Below are 21,201 nucleotides of genomic sequence, written 5' to 3'. Positions count from 1 at the left end.
CTGTCATTCTTTCCATAGCCCTACAATTCCAGCACTGATTTCCCACAAGATTCATCTGAAAACTTTTTTGCAAGCTATCAGAGGGGAAGAAGAAAGCAAGAAGAACTCAGCAGCTTCAGAAAACCATGGGGGGGGAGGGGAGAAAAAAAAAAAGGTCTGTGGCATCCATCATTTTGAAATGTGACAATTTCCATGGTACTCTACCAAGCCCCGATCCCTGAGTCTCACACTGCCACCGAGCACATTCCGTGCCACACAAACTAGGCTGGGTGCACTGGAAGCTCAGATGTCAGTGCACTGCCCAAGGCAGGCTAATTGCAAAGGAACAGGGATGTGTCCTCAGAGATGCAGTTCACATCAAGCCTGAAAAAACAGGTCATACCATCATATGTCAGAAACACAATGGCAATTTTATTTGCAACATGTCAGCTGGGGAGACTCCAGCCGTTCTGCTTCATGCACATCAGCAGTGACCCCGTGGGTTTTGGCAAAGAGTCTAAGTTTGGGTAGCTTGGAACAAATACACCCAGCAACAAACAGCAACAGCAGATGACTTTTTAATTTTAATTAGACGGAGGACTAATGTTTTTAAATGCAGCTCAATGTCACCTCTGAGGAACAAGACTGCTGAACAAAAATTTCTTTACATTCTGTTAAATAATGGCAACAAAATGACTGATTAATTATGAAAACTACCTTTTAAAAGCCTTGTGGGTGTAGCACAGAAAGAGTGACTAATTTTCCATATCATTCAATATCTGTAATTTGGATTTAAAATGAGATGAAAACAGAAATTGCCAGACTGTCTGTACCTCCGCTATAAGGAAGGAGTAGCTAAGTGAAACCCTACCCTAAAATCCATTATGTTAAAGCACTTTATTCTATGCCAGAGCCACTGTCACCAATACTCTTGCAGAATCTGCTTTGTTTCAAGATAACAGCCATTCAAGCCTAAGAAATTATCGCTGTGATTCAACAAATCCACAGCTACTTTAGGAGACTGCTTGTCATTTCTGTATCTCAAACAGAACAGCTTCATCAGATCTAACTGCAAAGTAATGACAGCAAAGCCATACCCTCACAAGTGACAACAGCAGCAAGACTTCACTGGATATTCTGTTGTATAATTTCCTAGGCCTTCTCTTTCCTCTATTAATCATCAGCCTTGTTGAGGGCAGAATCAAAACTGCCACTGATCTGCTTTAGGGCAGTACTTAAGACCAGCTTTTTTTCACTCTGGTATCTTCAGAGATTGCCATCATTACTTAAGACAGAAGATAAAGAAGTCCACATGGACTAGAAACACCAAGGAAACAGTATTCATGAACCTACTTAGCAACTGCATTTATATACAAATAAACACATCCCCACTCGTTATACATTACCCACGCACCTGGCACATGGTTAATTCCACAGTCTATTACAATTGCACCAGGCTTGATCCATTCACCTTTTACCATTTCAGCTTTACCAGCTGCAACCACCAGGATATCAGCTTTGCCAACCTATTAAAAAAACAACAACACAACAACAAATAAAGAACTGTGTATCACACTGGCAGTGGAAAAAACAGCAACTTAGATCAGCTGCAACTGCAGTGAAACTGTGCTCACCCACTGCCATCAGAGGGATGGAAGGGCACTGTCAGCAATTAAAAGTAGCTGGCAGTTCCTTGGCAAGGACAAAATCCTGCAGCCAGAAATTATGGCTTATTTTCACACTCCTACCCTGAACTATTGCTAGTCAACACTTCAAAACCTCCTCTGAACTCCTCCATGATTCCCAAGTGGATCATACAGACTACATTTAGATAAAATTAAAGCCTTCTGCATATTCTTCTCTTCCTCCCTTCAAATATCCCTGCACATTCAGTGCTAGAAATACACCCAGCACTCATCAGACAGCAGCCAAGAACAACCCCTGCACAGAACCAGGCAGCGCTTCACTTGTGGCAGCACTGCCTTGTGGTTTTCATGTCCAGGACTCTGTAACACACAACTCCAGGGGAAGCTGATTGTATTTCAGCACTAATAAGTGCTCAGGGAGTACTGAATTTGACAGATCTGCTCACGAAGCTGGTGTTAGAGACTCTGACTAAAGCTCCTTGTCAGTTCCTGCATTGCTTCATTCATGTTTGCTTCGGAAGCTGCTATCGCCTGGAATTTTCTTCTTTTAATCTTCAAGGGAGATAAGCTATTTTTTAGATTTCATTAAGAATCAGCACTTCAATTTTTAATCAACCTAATGATGGTCTTATTGAACAGCAACTTAATGGCATGAAGCATTGCGGCGTTTCTGATCTTTGTGAGTTACATTCAAATACACCTACTCGCTTTTCAGCTTTAATACTTGCCTACAGAGCCTGGCAGTGTTGATGGCTCTACAAAATCCAAGTAGGTGGCAGCACAGCAACACACTATTTCTGTCACTCTCACTGCTAAAGAGGAAAATGGTACCAACTCCCAGTGATACAAAATAGACTGAAAAAAACAAACCAACTGAGAAATCATTTGGCCTAGCATTTCTCAGCCATTAGAGCAGAAGACCACCTGGCCTTTTTGGTAAAAAACCCAAAACAAACAAACAAACAAACAAAACAAAAAAACCAACCCCAAACCCAACACATATGCTGCTTTGCCAGCCCCTACACAGAGATTAGGAAGGGATAATTAAATCTCGGCCCTTGCTCAAAGAAAACCAAAATAATAATTTTATTGTTATAATTAAACCCCTCTAATTAAGTGCCAAAAATAATCAGGATGCTATTCCAGCAGAAGTATTTACCCAACCACGCAGTGAGCAGGACTGGGAAACTGTTTCAGATGAAAGACACCCCAAGACCTACTGACTCAGAGTAGCAAGACACCGAGCAGCAACGTGCAGTGAATGCCTCCAGCCTGTCCTTACCTCCTCGGCCAGGGTGGAGGTCTTGGAATGGCAAGTGGTGACGGTTGCATTGTTCCAGAGCAGCAGGTCGTGCATGGGAGCACCGACGATCTTACTGCGACCGATCACTACGGCTCTTTTCCCTGCGACCTGGACACCTGCGCCACAGAGAGTCAGGAGAGAGTGAACAGAGGGCACTGTGCATCCCAAACTAACTTGGACCGCTCCGGAGTCTTTTGGTCCGTGCAAGTCTGGCCCTGGTACTTCAGAACATTATTTTTCTTTTTTTTGTCATGTGTGAGCTGGGAGGGAGGAAGGAAAGACTGTTCTAAAGCTAGCTCTTCTACTACTTGAAAGGAAATGTGGCATCTCGACAGAAGTTTCAATGTGAAGCACAGCCTTGCAATGTGCGGAGTTTCTCCACTTATTGAAGATCCCTGCACTCATGAATAATGTATGGAAGCCTCCTTACCTGTCTGCCTGATAAGTTCCATGCATCCCTTTGGCGTACACGGAATAAAGCAGTCTCCCAGGTCCCCTCTAGAGAGTTTCCCGGCATTGATGCTACTTAAGCTGCATTTTGAAAGAAGAAAGGCCAAGTAAGATTCCCAGCCCCACGATCAGCATTCAAAAGAAAAAATAAAAAACAACAAAAAGGGTTTCTTTCTGGAGTAGCTGTCATGCTCTCCAGGGGTGAAGTCAGTTTACCCATCCACGTCCTTCTCAGGTGCAACAGCATTGGTTATCTTTTCCGTGTTGATGGGTTTGTCGGAGTCGAGGGGCAGCTGCACGATAAAGCCATGAACAGCAGGGTCTGCATTCAAAGAGGCAATGCACTTGAGCACCTACAACAAGCAAAGACCAAACAAACTAATGGCTGATAAACTGAAACGTGACTGATGTAAATGAAAAGACATCATTCTATCTAGATTAAAAGATACACTCTTTACGTTTAGATTTTCCACTCAACAGAATATATCACTCATATTTTTTATTTAAAAAAAAAAAAAAGCTGTTAAAGCTTCTAAATTTTACATTGTAGTGTTTTAATTTTCTTTAAAAAAACCAAACATCTCAGCAGATTACAGCTCTTTTCTCGTGACTTAATATCTATGGGCAAGTAGTCTTTTTTATCCAATGACAGGGCAAATATAAGTTCATATCTTGAGCTCAACACCAAAGTTATATGTTTTTTCATCACTTCGTTATATTACTTACATCAGCTTCTGTTGCTGTGTTTGGCAGTTTTATGTGATTGGCACTGATCCCAATCTGCAAATGAGAATAACAACAAATTATCTCATTTCTGAATTGACATTTGATTGATCTGACTAATCTTTCTATCCAGCTCAATCACAGCTGCATTCTGTCACATTTCCCAGGTCTACCTCCTGTTCCTGTGGCTACAATCCTATTATTCAGAAACACCATCAAAAAAAAAAAAAAAAAAAAAAGATTAGTGCTTTGCCTGTTTAGATTGGTCCTTTAACTGTCCTATTGACCTTTTGACATGAACAACATCATCTTTGCTTGACAGCACATTGCCTTGAAGTGCCAGCAGAGAAGATGCCAGGCATCACTCAGGGAAACAGGGATTCATCTACGTTCCTGCCCTGCTGTAGCACGTAAGGTACCACTCAGTGACAGACACAAGGCAGCTGCACAAGGCCACAGGCCAGGAAAGACAAGAGCATCAGCACTTCAGACACATGTCATCTGTGACGATCACACACAAAGTGGCACCGACTCACACTGCTGTGACCAGTGTCCCTCACCTGGCTCTCAGGTTACACAAATACACTGTGTCCTTGTAACAAAGAATTCAGGCCAACAATGGGCTCTCTAATATGGGCAAAGCTTAGACAAAACTATTTTGATTTGCATCTGGTTTTTCATATTCAGATTTGACTGACTCCAGGAGGATAAAAAGCAGTACTAAAAGTCTGGGCATTACCTCAGCAGCTGCTTTCAGCTTCATATTGATGTAGAGGTTTGAATCATCCCGATTTCCAACCTAAGGATGAAAAGACAGTTGAATCACAGCACAGAATAGAGACTCAGACACAGGTTGAGATGGGCTTAACCTTCAGCTTCCTTGGAGCTACATCAAGGAGACAGAGGTATTCTTGATAACTAAAACACACTGATGGAGGCTATAAGTAGCTGGAGCTAAGAGGGAAATGTTCTTTCAAGTAAGAGGCAGCTAAAGACAAGTTGTCTGATCTCCTGAATAAGCATCTGCACCTGCTGAAAAACCTTAGAAACACAGTGGTCTCCAAAGCAGAAAATAGTCCCTACCATCTGATCTGAGAAAGTTAAATCCTTAGCTAATTAACATGATCAGCAGGTGCTGATAACATTCAATTATCTGATTAAGGCTCTCAGATAAGTTGGGCCTCTTTGATACCCAAGAATCCTAATTTTATGCACATATGTGTGCTTTGATGGAGACATTTTTTCCACTGCTGTTTCAAACCTTGAGAATTTTCCAGCCAAACAAAAAATAAAACAAGAACAAAGTGATGCACAAAGAGAAAGCTGCAAGTGGAACAAATGCCTGTGGTTTTTGGCAGTATTGTGTGCTTCCAGTACAGCTGTACTTCAGGAGACAGCTTGCAACATCCAGTAAGTTTGTTAAAGGTGATACTGCTTCTAACCTTAAGAAAATGAGGGGGAAATAAGGAAAAGCAAACTCTTGTGTCGTGGTTACTTGAAAGAACATTTCCTGGTGCCAGTAGATGTCAGCAAACACAACACATATATTGTGCAAAGGGGGTCATTCCTGACTACAGGGCAAAACAATAAAGATTATCTGACTTTATTTTGTTGAGCTCAGAGGACATCAGATGCCTCTCAAAAAAAAGCACATATTGTGTGGAGTGCTACACAGAACCATCAGAAACAGCTCATTGTCCTGACTTCACTGAAGGATAACAGCAGCAAATATCAGTATTAGAGATGAACTCCAAGCCCAGACTGTTTGGCTGCTTACAAAAGTGTCAGACAGCCAAAGAGCTTTACAGGTTGTAAAGGACTCTGAGACAATCCAGGACTGAAGAGAGCACAGGCCAAGCATGGAAAAATCCAATAATGCAACAAGACAGCAATTTTTGAAGACAGTTCATGAGGTCAACAGTTCAGCAACTTTGATCAAAGCATTCCTTATTAAATTTTATTTAAAAAACTTTCCTACTTCCTTCTAAGCACCTGAAGACAAATTTTCTGTAGAGACAATCTTCTTAAAGCCAGTGGAAAACAAAACCAGAAAAAAACCAACAAAATACAAACACAAATTTGTTCCTGGCATCGAAGAGGAGTGTGGTCTTTGTGTGCTATGGCAGTATTAGCACTGGAATCCTCAGATAGGCACCAAAAGCTCTGCAGGAGCCCAAAACACTGAATAAGGACAAAAGTCACTTCTCTAGCAGCCACTTACATTCCCCATCAATCCTTTGGGGACACACAGTTCCTTCCTGTTACATGACACTTGCTACTGCCAGTCACCTTCTGATATAAGCATAAAGACTTTCCATTTTTTACAGCTCCAAGGGCAAAAAAGTTCTGCCAAACACAGCCCAAACCCCTGTACTGACTGAGTGCTTTTCACCTCTGCAAGCACTTCTGTGCAGACTCAAACACTTACTCACACTTCTGATAGACATCTGATTCAAAAATGGGATTTTGTTCTAAAGTCTTGTTGGTCAAAGGTAGTTTTGGTTGGGTTCTCTCCCTTCCTCTGCCCCTCTTATCTCTCCATGTTCCAACATAACATCAGACCAAATCCCTTAATGAACACCCCATCTGGAAGTTTTCTGGGACAAACACATCTCTGAAAGCTGACAGTCTTTGGGGCTCACTCAAGTGCAGAGACTTGGAACAGAGTTTACAAGCACTGCTTCCTCTTAATAGGCAAGCAGTTTAATTTCACCATTTCACAACCAGAACACTCAAACAGAGAACAGGGTTTGAAGAAAGAAAAAAAAAAACTGAAAAATCCAAAAATGTTTTTGGGCCCCAGTACCTTGGGAAAAGCCACCACAGAACTCTCTTACCATTCCACAGAGAACTCTGGTCTTCTGTTCCTTATAAAATGCTCCCACTGCAAGCCAGCTTTGATGAAGCTCATCAGCTGTGCACTTACCATTGCAAAGCAACTCAGATTTTCTGTAGCTGTCATTAAAGAAAACAATACCTGCAAAATTGCGAGTCCCGGTCTGAAGCCTGGAAATTTCTCTTTCATCTCAACAACTTGCTGCTTCAGTCTGTCTCTCACTTGCCTGAAGAGGGGAAGAAAAAAGAAAACAAAACCAAGGTAGAAGTTAATCAAGGGGCTGACTTCTGATACAGTGATAAATCAGGAGTTGAAAAGGTGACAGATGGGCAGACTGGCGAACAAGTCCCAGCAATTTCCAAATAAGATTCATGTCCATAAATCATTAAGACACTTTGGAACCAGGTTCATTCAAACTTATTTAATTTTTTTTTATTTTTAAGTCCACAATGTGCTTCCTCACCCTCCTCTTCATGGTCACATAGGGATACAAGTGTAAAAAAAAGTTCAGAAATTGGCATGGAAACCCCATGGATTTCAAACTCCCTTCTCAAAAGGAAATCCTCTTTCCACATATGTTGTACTGCCCCCAGTGTGCTTCTGAGTGAGAAAATGCCCCCAGCCCAAGGGCTTCCAAACAAGACCAAGATTTTGCCATGGGAGCACAGAGGAGAATGGGGGGTGGACAGAGGTGAGGAAAAGTAGCTAAACCCCGGTGCACAGCTCAGATCAACTCTTCAGGAAAGGCAAGTTTAAGAATACAGTTGTTAAAACACAACTTTGAAACAGAGCATGAGAGGATTCACTGATTAATTACTCTAGCTCAGATGTAGGCTCACGCTCAGATTACTAGGGAATGTTTTAGAGATAATGAGTACCCATCACTGACAAATTAGCCACAGAAAGTTCAAAAGCCACTGTCACCACCTCCCCCCGTCCTTGCACTGCTAATTTCTCAATCACTCTCTGGCCCAACACGCATGATCCTTCACCAGGGAAGGTGGAGGGGAGGAGGTCCTGGTGCCAGGCCCAACATGCTCTTTCAAATCAGAAATTCTGCCAAAAGCCCAGGTGCAGACCCAGCACCACTGCTCTGCGTCCTCACCAAAGGCAGTTGGGATTCAGAGAGAACAACTGACCATCTTATGGGCTCATGGCACTGAAAGGAGGCTGTGGCACTGAACTGCACACCTAAGAGACACTCAGAAGCAAAAGCCAGGTATGCAAAACCTCACAGGACAGCAGAGGATTGAGAGGTCTGACCTCCACATGATCTCCAGCCCATGTCCCATCCACTATTCTCAGAGAGGAGAAGGTGCCACCATCACAATTAACAAATCCACCCTGTGCCAAACACCCTTCCATTTAAAACACAGGTGGTCTCCTTTGCTGATCGACCCTCAAAGGAGTATCACCAGGTCTTGCTACTTCCCAAGTGGAAGCAGATTTCCCAGACTGGAGGATGTGCTGTTGCTGCCAGTTCATTAAAATTCAAACAGCAAGGGTACAGGGACAGAGTAGGCAGCTGACACCAGCTGGAAGGCTGTGATTCCTCCCACATGGGGAAATTCCAGGACGACAAAAAGCCAGTGAAGCCAACTCTACCCTGCAACTATAAGCTCCAAATCAGAAGTGCCAGAGGCAGGAAGAGAGGGAAATGGGAGCAGTACATACTCTGCTGCAACCCAGCAGCACTGATCCCAGGGGACAGCTGCAACTGGCCCAGCCAGAAGCAGCCCTAAGGCTGTTCCAACTCTCATCTCAGGGGGAGTCACAGTCTCCAGCTACATCCCAAATCATACATCTCTCCTGCTGCATCCCAAGTCACACAGTCAGAGCTCTGCTGCACCTAAGGAGCAGCTTCAGAGTATTTATAGGTGTTTGGCCAAGTGGTTCAAAGTCTCTTAACAAGCTTCAGCAGAAGAGGTTGTTTTCAGCCTCAATTAAAAAACAGTAGTTCCAAGGCTTCCTTTGGCTATTACCTCAAGATGACTTGACACCAAGACTGGCTGATGAGTTCAGAGAAAAGTGTCATAGCAAGGCTTGTCCTAGCAATTCTTCGTGCTTAAGTGACAAAAGTTCATCTCCTGGGTAGCAAAATCACCAACTGCCTCTCCTTACAGTCCGGCTGCAAGCCCCTAGCGAAGGCACCTGAGCTGGATCATGAGCAGCCTGGAACAACAACACAACAATCTCAAGGAGCATCAGAAACCCCCTGCACCTGCTCTGTGAGCCGGGGCTGTGGATAGCTCTTAGAGGGAACTATTTCTGAGAACAGTCTCTGGTGTTTCAGTAAGGAAAAGGCAGCACTGCTGTGTGGCTGGCAAACAAAAAGAAATGCAAACAAGCATGAAATGTATTACAATTTATGATGCCCTCATAAGGGACAGCCAACTGGAAAGAGTCCCAGGTCTAGGTATTACTTTTACTCCAGTCTTCTCAGCTGAAGAGTAACAAGCCCACCCAATTTCCCCTGGCCTCTGTGAAGCAGGGTTGTGGTGTGCTTTACCCCCAGAAGCCACATCTAATCATGTTGCTGTCCTTTGCTGTAATTAGGCATTAGCTCGCTTGCCCTTCAGCTACAGAAGGAAGGTAACACACAAACACAGGAAAGTGGTGCTGTCAGTGCTGATTTGCTTTAGGAGCCTTGAATCAAGAAATCACTTGCTAGACAGCCACCTAGTGTTAGGCACCACTGCTCTCCAGAGACCACAAAAGCCACAGGGGCAAAGGTTTGAGAGAAAATTCAGGAAAAATGAAGAAATCCTTGTTTTAACTTAGACTTACAAAAACTTTATAAAACAATCTTTGCAAGCCAGCAGCTATTTAGAGATACAGTCTGCAGGTCCTCCTAAAGATAAAAGTTCATATTGATAAACCAACACCACTTTTTTACTAGCTGCATGAAAATTCTTTTAAGTCTTCAAACAAAAAATTTGAAATTCTCTGTGGCTGTTTCTCCAAAAGCCTTCACTCGGACTCTGAGACCCTTTCTGTGCCCTTCCACAAACAAACTCACACAGCAAACAAGAGTCCAGGGTCCACATAGGTCAAGGACAGCACATGGCCCTAGGCATACAATGCAACAGCCAGCTCCAAAGATTAAAAAACTTGTTAGCCTTTCTTTCTCTAGGCTGCAACAGTGACTTGAATTTAAATTCATTAAGTGAATTTCCCAGAACAGCAAAGGACAAACCACACTCCTCCAGCTCTGCTGTAAATGGAGAGAGGAGCACAGCTCCCACACCAGGCAGAAACCTCCCCACACACCTGTGGGATGACGTACACACACTGCTCAGCTGGTGAACACACACAGCACTGTACTGAAGGTGACACCAGGCTGTGCTTCTGTCCCTTCTGTGAGTAACAGGGTCCAGGGTCTCTGTGATACTGCCAAACATAGGACCTGGCAAATACCTCCTCACAGGCAGTGATGCTCTAGAAGATGCCTGTCCCCAGAGAGGAGGGTTTGGCCTTACTGCCTGGATCACAGATTCCCCAAGGGTTTCAGAAACATGCAGCAGAAATGCTCTTGCTGCAGCCCTGCAGAAATGGCTGTATGAGGCTGATGGTCCTCCCCAGGTCCTGCACCATCCTGGGCACAGCTGTTGTTCCTGCAGCCATTCCTCCTTACAGCCTGCAGCACTGCCACTGCTCACCTTCTGTTGCTCCCATGACAAACCAACACTGTAGTGTGAAGAAACAAGTTTTCCCTTCTCCAAACCACTGTGGCACCACGTCCTAGCACAGGACAACTGCATTACCTTCAAATGCTGCGAAGAGGCTGCAAGCAACCACACCACAAAACACCCCACCAGTACCCTAATGAGACACAGAGAAGTCTCTCCTCATGGGAGTCACAGGTTGGCTGTGTGAATGAAGTGACATTGGGATGGGAAATGCCTTGGGAGAGTCCATCAAAACACAGTTGGCAATTCAACAGATGCCTCCAGTTGAGGGAAGACACCATTAGACAAGAGAGCTGGAACCAGTTCACAAGTCTCCCACCCTTTCGTCTCGTGCTCCACCACTGCATGATCCTGGCACACTGTCGTTATCTCTCAGGAGAAATGTCTGCTACTTGCTACCACTTCCACACTCCCAAGGCTTTTAATCACTTTTTTTGGTTGTGCCAGCTCAAATATTTGCATGAGACTTCTTCAGACCAGATAAATACATGAAGATGTTTTTGCTTTTTAGATGTTTTTTCATCATGTCTGGAATTTTAATCCAAGGTGGGCTACAAACAAATCCAACGTGGATCTGAGTTGCAAAAGCAATCACCCGTAGGGGGTGGGAGAAGCAGCAATTGAGGCACTTCTAAATGTGGCTGGCTGCCAACAGAACAACAGAGTTTAACTTTAACATAAAGGTGAGTCTTAGAAGAGTTTGCCCCAAACATGAGTTATGATATCATGAACTGTCACGACCAGCTTTCCATGCTGCAGCATTAATGACTCTGATCAGGTCTGCTTCCCAAAACAGATGCTTCCTACAACACCCAACTATCACGTGATTTAATTAGAGGAAAACAGATGAGAAACAGATAAAGACTCAATCCACCTTTGTGGGGTTGCAGGCATTCCAGACAATAGTCTAGGCCCTTCTACAATGCTTTGTGTTCACAAGGAGAGATACTGAGATTTTATTCATTCCCCAAAGGAACAAATGTTCTTTCCCTTCCATCCAACCTGGTGCTGATGTGCACAGATCACAGCACTGTGGCCCTTTTGTCCACCAGACAATGTTTTCTCTTGGCTTATCACCTCTTTGGACCAGGGCCCCACTTTTTTTTTTAATTCTGTGTCTGCACAGCACTGAACACAAGGGGCTCTTGCTCATAATTGGAGCGACCCAGTGTCACTGACAGTTCACTTTAATTTAGCACATCCATAGTGTCGTATCCTTCAGTGCAAGCCTGAAACATTCTGGGTAGGATCTGGTAAATGAGATCTCAGACAGGGGAATTTTTCAGTTCAGACCAGATTTACCTGGAGTTTCAACAGGAGCTCAAAAAAACTTCTGAGTTCCAGTCTGAAAATGCTGAGAAGTTGTTTATTGCACTGTTACTTCCAGTTATAAGCTGAGCCTGACCATTCTTATACCCAGCTCTTTAAACTCAAAGCACCCCTTGCCCTACTCCTAGGGGCTGTGAGGGGTGTTAAGTCTTCCCTGCCATCATAACTCATCAGCCACTCTTTCCAGACCAGGAATGTTGGTCCATTCCTGGTGCTATCAACCAATTCAGGCCAAGCCAGAGGTTTCCAAACCTGGGCACCTTCAGACTGTAAAGAGTGAACACACAGCTCACTGCAGGGGACACAAGTTGTAAAGAAGAGCCACAACCATGTTTTACTCTGAGTGTCTATTTCAGACACAGAAACAGAGCTTGGGTTTTTTTCAGGGAATACCAGCAATAAAAGGTGTATAATACTGTATTTTTATTACTTTCAACCCTCTATGTTCTGCATACTTACTAGTATGCTTCTCTTCCCCTTACTAGTTATTTGTTTACTGTGCTGTTACACAATAACTTGTCTTTTGCAACTCATTTGCCAATAAGGCAAATTTAACTTGTAGCAAAATCTAAGGATTAATTACTAAACAGCCACTCAGACAAGTAGAGGAAAGCCACCCTAAGGTAACTAACCAGCTCAGACTGATACATAACCCATCCAACATTTAATATCTTTCACAGACTGTTCAGGCACAAGAGTTTGTTTGTACTGAGAGAAGCAGCCTTTGAGAGATGCACTAACATCAACACTAAAATCCTATACAGAAAACAATGTCTTCTGTGTTCTCCTTCCCATGCACAACCTAACCACATTCACAATCCTCACAGGTAATATTCAAAGCCACTGAAAATGTCAATTTTCTTTTGTACCTCTTTTGAGCCTTCCAAGACTTTTTAGGGTGTGAACTAACTTTATCAAATTTTCCTTATTCATAGAGCAAGCAAACTCTCTCAAAGTATTTATTCTCTTTACAAGAATTATAATGCCACTATCTACCTGATTTTTGTTTCAATACCTGGCATGACTGAATTAGGTATTTCTTTTGCCTGTCTTTGGGGAAAGGGTGCTCAGTGGCTGGAGAAGAAAGTTCACAATAATTATGAGCTGGGATTTAAGTCACACAAAACCAAAGACTTATGTAGATGGAACACTACTTGTTTGATTCAACTCATTTGTCAATATTTGACTGACTTAAAAACAAATATTTTTTTTCTCGATTAAAGGGTAAAGTAACAAAACCCACCCCCTAAAAGATAGTGACTGAAAAGGTTTTGCAGTAGATGAAAAGTCAGGGACACTGCCTTTCTACAACAGGCAATTCAAGTGAAAATTCTTAGAAAAACCACATGCCTGTCGCTTCTGCTGCTGCTCCCAGACTCTTGGCCTGAAGGTGAACTCTGGATAATGAGAATTCTCTAGACCAGCACTTCTCTAGAGGGTATGGAAGAAAGGCACAGGTATCTGCAGGGCAGATAGCCCAGTTCCTCAAGCCTCCTTCAAACATTCCACTAGGAAAAGGCAGAACCAGGCAAGGCCCACTCCTGCAGAGTAAAAGATGTTTTTGCTACACTGGACATAAATACAGCAGAAATAAAGGAACTGAAGGACAGCTGCAATTATTTTTCCATTTTGTGGTGCCTTCAGGTCAAGATTTAATGACTCTGGAAGGCAGACTTGAGCCAAATACCTTAGGGATGTGCTGGAAGCTAAGCAAACCTTTCTCCTATATGTGCCTATTAAAAGCTCATGTTTGCAGCTGCTACTACAATACAGAAAACAAATAGATAGAAAAAAAATTCACCACTGTATCCATAGATAAAGTAATGCAACATGCACAGGCAAGGAAGCTAAAAGTTTTAACGTGAAAGCTCAAAACACATTCATTGTACTCAAACTAGCATCTTTCCGGTTTCTAATCACTTTTAAATAGCAGTAATATGTAGCTTGAAAGGACATACTGCACTTCAGGGTCACTTTCTAAGCCAGAAAAGAAACCTGCAACAAGTAAATCACTTAACACCCATCAGCAGCATGCACAGGCATTGCAGTGTGCTGGCTCCAACACTGCCAAGAGGATCAGGTGGAATGGAGCACGTAAGACTGAGAGACTGCAACACACAGCTGGCACTGGCCCAAAAATTACCAGGTAAAAAATATGCAGGCAGCCTTTCATCATGGATATTCATATTCAAGGCACATTAGGCCTACTTTTCAGAACTGCTCCACTGCTGGTCAGATGTAGCTGTGTTGTCCAGAGCAATATCTAAGAGCAGGACTCACAGCTTTTCTGACATTACTTCATACTCTTTCACACTTATCCTTTCTGTCTGAACTCCCTGATTATAGACAGGAGGTACCCAATGACCCTACCTAACCAAACTCTGTTTGCACAGAATGTAATGGAAACATTACACTGCATTTTCCTAGGGTTAGGGAAACTTATTTGGCTTTCTTACCAGATGTGTATGTAGAGTGGCAGACAGCAGGAAAACCAAACAAACTAGAGGACACAACACAGGCTCACCTATACTCAGGGCTTACCAGCTAAGTAAATGCTGAAAAGTAGAAGGAAGCTTTTTCCTTTAAGGTCTCTCAAATCTTTCAAATAGCTTTGGCAGGACACCGATGAACATTCAACTTCCTGTTATCCGATACATGGATTAACTTATTTTGCTTTAAAGAAGAACAATCAACGCCTGTAGCGTATCAACAGAGACCATACCTAAAGCACACGTTCCCAACTCCTGCATCCTAAACAGCCCTGCTCACACACAGAGACTGTAGGTCAGCCGGCAGCTTCACACCTCCCTGGGCACTCATCTCATCTCCATCTCGTCTCATCAGCACAGCGATGCTCAGCGGTCGCCACCTGCTCCGTGGGGCTGGGGCTGCCAAAGAGACCCCATCAGACTCACAGCTGGTTTCTGGGGGCGGGGAGGGCGCACTGACAGCAGTTTACACTCTCCCGAAGACCTTTAACACTGTGCTACATCTCGCAACTCCCAGTTTCCAGCCAGGAAGAAGCGAGCTCTGACTGCAACGTAGTTATAAAAGCTTCAAGGTGCCTCCAAACCTGCTTCGCCCCCGCAGAGCCAGAGCAAAGGCCCCCACAGCCCCAGCAGAGCAGGGGCGCCCCTCAGCTCCCCAGCCACACCGGCTCCTTCCCGAAAGGCAAAACCCCCGCGGCTCCCAGAGCTTCCCGCCCCAGGGAAGCCGGCCCAGCGCGGCGGGCAGGGCGGGCGGGCGGCCCCGGGTACGTACGCGGAGACAATCTTTCCGCTGAGGATCTCGGCGGGGGCCATGGCGGAGGAGGGCGGGCAAGCAGCAGGCGAGCGCGGCGAGGCTCCCGGAGCGACTGGAGGACACGCAGCCCCCGCGGCCGCTCCACTCCCGCCCCACGTGGCCCCGAACTTTCGGCGGGCTCCGGCTCCGGCCCCGGCCCCGCCGCGCAAGCGCTGCCCCCGCCCCGTCCCGTCCTGTCCCGCCCCGGCAGCGATGGGGGTGGCCCGGGGCTCCCTCATGGGGCGGCGGGGCTGTGTCTCCTCCCGCCGCCGCACAGGGCAGCGGGGCTGGGACCCGCGGGGAAATGGCCGCCTAAACGGCCTCCCGAACGCCTCCCGGGCGGCGCTCCCGGCCTCTCCCGGTCCCGGCTCTGCGGAGAGCGAGAGCTGGCCCGGAGGGAGCTGGGGCTGAGGGGTGCGCAGGGCTGGGCTCTGCACAGCGAATGCATAACCGTATCTTTAAAAAAAAATCCCGAGTCAGTATAAGAAGAATCTGCGTTTCATGTCCTGTGGAACTCGTAACAGGTCGCGCTGAGACTAGAAGCTAATAGCTGAATCATAGAATCACAGAATGGTTTGGGTTGGAAGGGACCTTAAAGATCATCCAGTTCCAACCCCCTGCCATGAGCAGGGGCACCTTCCACTAGACCAGGTTGCTCAGAGCCCCGTCCAGCCTGACTTTGAACACTTCCAGGGATGGGGCATCCACAGCTTCTCTGGGCAACCTGTGCCAGGGCCTCACCACCCTCACAGGATCACAGGATCATAGAATCTGCTGATCTGAAGGGAACTGTCAGGGTCGTCAAGTCCAACTCTTAGCCTTGCACAGGACCATCCCCAAGAGTCACACCGTGTGCCCGAGAGTATTGTCCAAATGGTTCTTGAGCTCTGTCAGGCTTGGAGCTGTGACCACTTTCCTGGGGAGCCTGTTCAGTGCCAAATCACCCTCTGGGTGAAGAACCTAAACATCCTCTGACACAACTTCAGCCCATTCCCTCAGGTCCTTTCACTGGGCACCACAGAGAAGAGATCGGTTTTTACCTCCTCCCTCTCCCCCTCATGAGAAAGTTGTGACTGCAATGAGATCTCCCCTCAGGCCCCTCTTCTCCAGGTTGAACAGACCAAGTGGCCTCAGCTGTTCCTCATACGGCTTCACCTCAAGGCCCTTCTCCATCTTCGTTGCCCTCCTTTGGACACTTTCCAAAGTAAAGAATTTCTTACTAATAACTAATTATCAAATAAAGAATTTCTTCCTAATATCTAATCTAAATCTACCCCCTTTACTTTGAAGCCATTCACCCTTGTCCTAACACTACATGCCTTTGCAAAATGTCTCTTGTTCTTATTTGCATAATAAGTAATCCTTATTTTTCAGGATTTCAACATGTTTGTCCAGCATAGAGTCACCAAAACAGTGGTTAGCCAGAAAGAGAGCAATGAAGAGGAGGCTTAGAGTGTGGCCTGAAGTTCATAGTAGCTGTCAAGAGTGAGAAACAGGTTCCTAACATTGGCCTGCAAGGGATGCATTTGCAGTAGGTAATCCCATTAGAGCTGGTGAAGGTGCAGCTTCCAGTCAGATCCATGCAGTTGTCCATGGGTACTGTTATTTGTATAACCAAGGCTTTTCTTTACCCTGCAGGCCAGTGCAGACGTTATAGGGCCTTGCTTAGAGAGTTGGCTGTCAGTGGTTTTTCTCACACATATGGCAAGTAAATGATTAGGGTCCAGCCAGAGGTGGAGATGGAACAAGCAGTTAAATGTCACTGAAGCAGACTTGCCCAGGCAAGATAACTCTGAGACCCAGAGAACTGTTAAGGAACTCATCAGTGTTCCTTTAGCACATGGTTAGAGAGCAGGTCCATGACTCAAGAAACTGGTGATAAAAGGTTCAGGGGCTGAGAACTGGCAAATTAGGATCAATGCTGGGCTGACCCTACAGCATTAGATTGCTGTAGGGGAGTAGTAGCACATTCCTCCAGTAAAGCAGTGCTCTAATTGTTTTGGGACCTAGCAACATCTGCCACATGTGTTGACAGTACAGCAAAGAAATGGAGTAACCTCACTGCAAATTAACAAGCTAAGGAGAATCAGGGTTGGATGCTAAAACAGCAGCTTTCCTGCTGAGAGTTGAGGCTTAAAAGGCCTGTGTGAAATGCTTTCCTGTAGAATGCATAGGTTAGGAAAAAGAAAATGTCTGTTCCCAAGAGTTTGCTGAGAAAGCATTCAATCCCATTACTCCATAATGTAATTGATTCAAAAAGGAATTTGGGGAACTCTCAGATTTTGAGAAGACAGAAGTGCAGGCCTCGCAGCTTCCACCTAGGGCACAAAACTGTGAGGATGGAAATATAAGGGCCCTTCTGTCTCAGAAGCTCAGAAGCTTTAAGGTTGCTTTTCCAGTATTCTAGGAGGAGAGTATAAACCATACATAGTTCAAAAGTTCTCTCAGAATAAGGCTTTTCTTCTTTTTGTTTCCTTTTATAGCCTAACAAGTGACACATTTTCTACGTTTTTCTGCTTTCTTTCCCATTGAGGGTAGAGATTGTTACCTTGAGTGATTACACTACCCCAAGTTAACATCATGTTGTAATTGTAGGATTAAAGGTCAGAAATTTCTCTCTAAAAGTGACTTGGAAAAGAGAGAAAGCATTGTGGTTTAGGACTTTTATATGCTAAATAGAAAAACATAGGCATAAACAGAAAAGTCTAGAAAGAACTTCTTTTCCCCTTTCATTATGTATTCCCTGTATTTCCTGGAATGCTCCAACAGGCACTTGCAGTATTATACAGTCAAAACTGAGATTCCGCTATTAGCAGAGAGAAGGGATTTTTCTTAGGCTGCTTAAAATTCTGTGCCTTCTTTGTTTCTTCTGGTACCTTTATCTGAGGCCTGAATAAACCCTTGGAGGGGGAAACGACCCTGTGTTTAAAAAAAAAAAATGCAAAAGATGGAACCCCTTCAGTGAAGGACAGGAAAAGCTCCCCAAAACAACTTTTGCCAAAAAAAAAAAACAAACAAACAAAAAAAAAAAAAAAAAAAAAAAAAAAAAAAAAAAAAAAAAAAAGGAAAAAGCCACATTATTTAAAATATTCAGGTGACCTTATTAGAAGAGTGAGCAGAAGAAACCATTACCATCAGGAGCTGTAGATTCCTACACAGAGCTGCAAACTTCCATGATTTACATGTGTGTGTGAGCAATAAATCTCCCTTCCTGCTTTTCTTAACACTCCAACTCCTGAAAAATAGATGTGTCATGGTGATAGATAAAACACTGAGAATTATCTGAACTTATTGTAGGAAAGGAATAATAAGAATAATTCCAAACAACTTCTTCTACTATTTCTTTACTTTTGATCCAGATTCTCATTTTCAGGAAGGGACAGACTCATGAATTTTAAATTCTTATGCCATAAAATCAGACTTGCTAACCTCCTTTTATCACAGCAGGAAGTTCTTTTGTATTTCTAACTTGTCTCATGTGGTAGTCAAGTACTAAAGCTGAAATTGTTCCTCAGAAACTGTGCCCATCATGTCTTTAGGTAAGAACATGTTCTTGAACATTTATTCTTAATTGTCGTCCTGAGATCAAAATGCTGGAAAAGGAATGGGAAAGGAACAGAAAAGGGATTATGTGATGGGAAATGGCCAAACAGATCCTTCTGCTCAGCTCATATCAGAGCCATATCCAGCCCCAAAATACGGTAAAAAAGTTAAAGCGTCTATTCATGTATAGGAAGTCTCAGAGAAACACACCGGCAAAGGAGACAAACATTGTGAAAATGTTTACAAACAACAAAGATCAATGTTTTAAGCATTCAGCACCAAAGCAGACTTATTATCTAACAGTTGTTAGAATAAAGGATAAAAACAGTTACTTCAGGATAGGCTGAAGCGTAAGAGAGATCCCTCTGCTCTGAGTGTTGCCCCAGCATAGTTATTCTCCCTCATCTTCCTGCCAGCATCCCTGGGTTTGATTTGGCAACTCCCACAGTTTGGTTGTTTACCTTTGCATCCACCCCCTCTTACCCAACATGTCAAAAGTCATGGAGGTTGCTCTTTAAAAAACCCATGAAGGCTGCAAAATGCACGCCAGAAACACTTGCAGTGTTACTGGTGAGCCAACAGCTGTGCCTGTGATGACACAGGGCCCCAGAAGCTGTGATTTGTCATGAGAAACTGATCCCAAATCATCAAACTAAGGAAGAACATTAAGCTTTGCTTCACCCCTTTAAGTGGGATGATTAGGGTAGGACATTGTCTCCAGTAAAGGAGGAGGAACAGAAAAGTTAGGTTAGCTTTATAAACCTTGGTCAGAAAAGAGATTTTGAGGAAACCTGTTTGCAGGACCATGCCAGAAAACCAGTATTAGACTTTGATTCTTCAAATGTTTACAGGGAACTTTTACCTCTTAGAGATGCCCCACTGAACAATGAATGACATTACCCAAGAATGTACCTTATTTGTATGCACCATGATGAGGAACACAACTTTGTAACAGGTTAACAGTGAAACATTTAAATAGATGCTATTGGGTCACTCTCCCTTTAGTCAGAAAATGACTAAACTTTGACGTAAAGCTTGAGATTGACTCAACGTACGTACTTTCAAACAGCCCTAAGCTGTGCTGATGAACTCGGAGATAACTGGAGCTATGATTTGTTCCATCATAAAGTGTTTCTCGAATGTAGTTATCCCTTAATCTCTTTAGCCATATCATGTGCTCTATCCATTTTAGACATGTCACTGGAGTAAGAAGGTGGTGATGCAGCCAGATGTTGCACAGTCACTGCAAAAGTAGCTCTCCTGGTTTAGGATGGTATTTGCTCTCTGGCCTTCTCCTCAGGGTTCCTGGTCCAATGGCTGAAGTAGCAGAACTTGTGGTGCTCTTTGTCCACTTCAGTGCAAAGGCAGACAGAGTGACCAAATCACTTCCAAGAGCAGCTTTAACTACAGTGAACTGATTTTCTGTAAAGCCAGTGAAGGGTGCTCTCATCCTAGCTATTTCTGGCAGGGAGGTAGAGCTGGTTGTGTCCCAGAGTGGCAGTAACAAACAGGCCTCTCAAGGGCTTTCCTGCCCCCTTTCTCAAGCTTGCTGATCACTTGCCTTCCATGAGGGGGGCTCATATTGATTATCTGTCACTCTAAAACCAGCAATAACCAGCTCAGACCGTCTCTGAACTTCTACTTGTGTTACGATGCCAGTGACACAAATTTGTACATACTTGAGTGGATTTTCCGTTGACTGCTTTTCTTGTTGCTCTTTTAGCTGGCTTCCTTTAACTACATCACCTTGCCTTTGAACAGAACTCTTCCAACACTTCCCAGTGACCTCTTTGGGATCCTGCAGATGAAAGGTATCTTGTTAACTGATTGAAGACTTTTTCATCACACTTGATTCCACTGAGAACAGTGCCGGAGTGCTCAATAAATATGGGCTCTAGGTTGTCCTGACTCTTTGATATTAAGAGATAAAATTCAGAGCAAAGAAACAATTTTCTAAGTAGTTTGCTCTCACATATAGTAACCATTTCTGATACTTCTGCAGTATGTTGGGGCACTCCCTGCAATAAACAGCCTGATTCACTGTCCCAGCCTCTCTGTCAGTGGTTTATTACCACATTTTCTGGAAGGATTTATTGATTGCCTAAAGCAGAATACAAACATAAACAATGGAGCTGTGATTAACTACCTTGCCATTCTCACCTCCTTCTAATTCTCTCTGGCTAGTAGTTTTTAGTTAATGGCTTACAGCTACATGGGATGTTCCTTCTTTTTCCAACTGCTAAAATTCAGTAGAAAACAATGAAAAAAGCATTTCCAACATTTTCAAAAGAAATACCACACCAATTTCACCTTTCTAACTGCATAGGGAGTTGCACACACTGACACAGGCAGAGGTAGGCAGGGAGAAGTGTGATTTTCAGGGCTGCAGGTAGATTGTCCAAAAGACAATGTTTCCATTGC

At 44.1% G+C, this 21,201-nt stretch overlaps 1 protein-coding gene across 2 annotated transcripts in view; it reads right to left on the bottom strand.

The window, feature by feature from the left end:
- Positions 1 to 15,377, bottom strand: part of MTHFD1 (methylenetetrahydrofolate dehydrogenase, cyclohydrolase and formyltetrahydrofolate synthetase 1) — a 41,362-nt gene extending 25,985 nt beyond the window's left edge. The window contains exons 1-8 of one of the 2 annotated variants that reach the window (XM_050335401.1): positions 15,217 to 15,377; positions 7,079 to 7,163; positions 4,841 to 4,900; positions 4,105 to 4,158; positions 3,595 to 3,731; positions 3,359 to 3,459; positions 2,908 to 3,044; positions 1,394 to 1,505 (exon numbers count right to left, since the gene is read on the bottom strand). In XM_050335401.1, coding sequence (XP_050191358.1) covers positions 1,394 to 1,505; positions 2,908 to 3,044; positions 3,359 to 3,459; positions 3,595 to 3,731; positions 4,105 to 4,158; positions 4,841 to 4,900; positions 7,079 to 7,163; positions 15,217 to 15,257 — 727 coding nt within the window. In that variant the 5' untranslated portion in view covers positions 15,258 to 15,377. Of the gene's footprint in view, positions 1 to 1,393; positions 1,506 to 2,907; positions 3,045 to 3,358; positions 3,460 to 3,594; positions 3,732 to 4,104; positions 4,159 to 4,840; positions 4,901 to 7,078; positions 7,164 to 8,919; positions 8,988 to 15,216 lie in introns of those variants that run through there. The other variant, XM_050335400.1, reaches the window with a different exon arrangement.
- Between the last annotated feature and the right edge of the window lie 5,824 nt (positions 15,378 to 21,201).

This window comes from Myiozetetes cayanensis, unplaced genomic scaffold (assembly GCF_022539395.1).
Source record: "Myiozetetes cayanensis isolate MyiCay16 unplaced genomic scaffold, myiCay2020 scf6-25, whole genome shotgun sequence".
NCBI lineage: Eukaryota > Metazoa > Chordata > Aves > Passeriformes > Tyrannidae > Myiozetetes > Myiozetetes cayanensis.
This window is presented reverse-complemented; position numbering and strand designations above follow the sequence as displayed.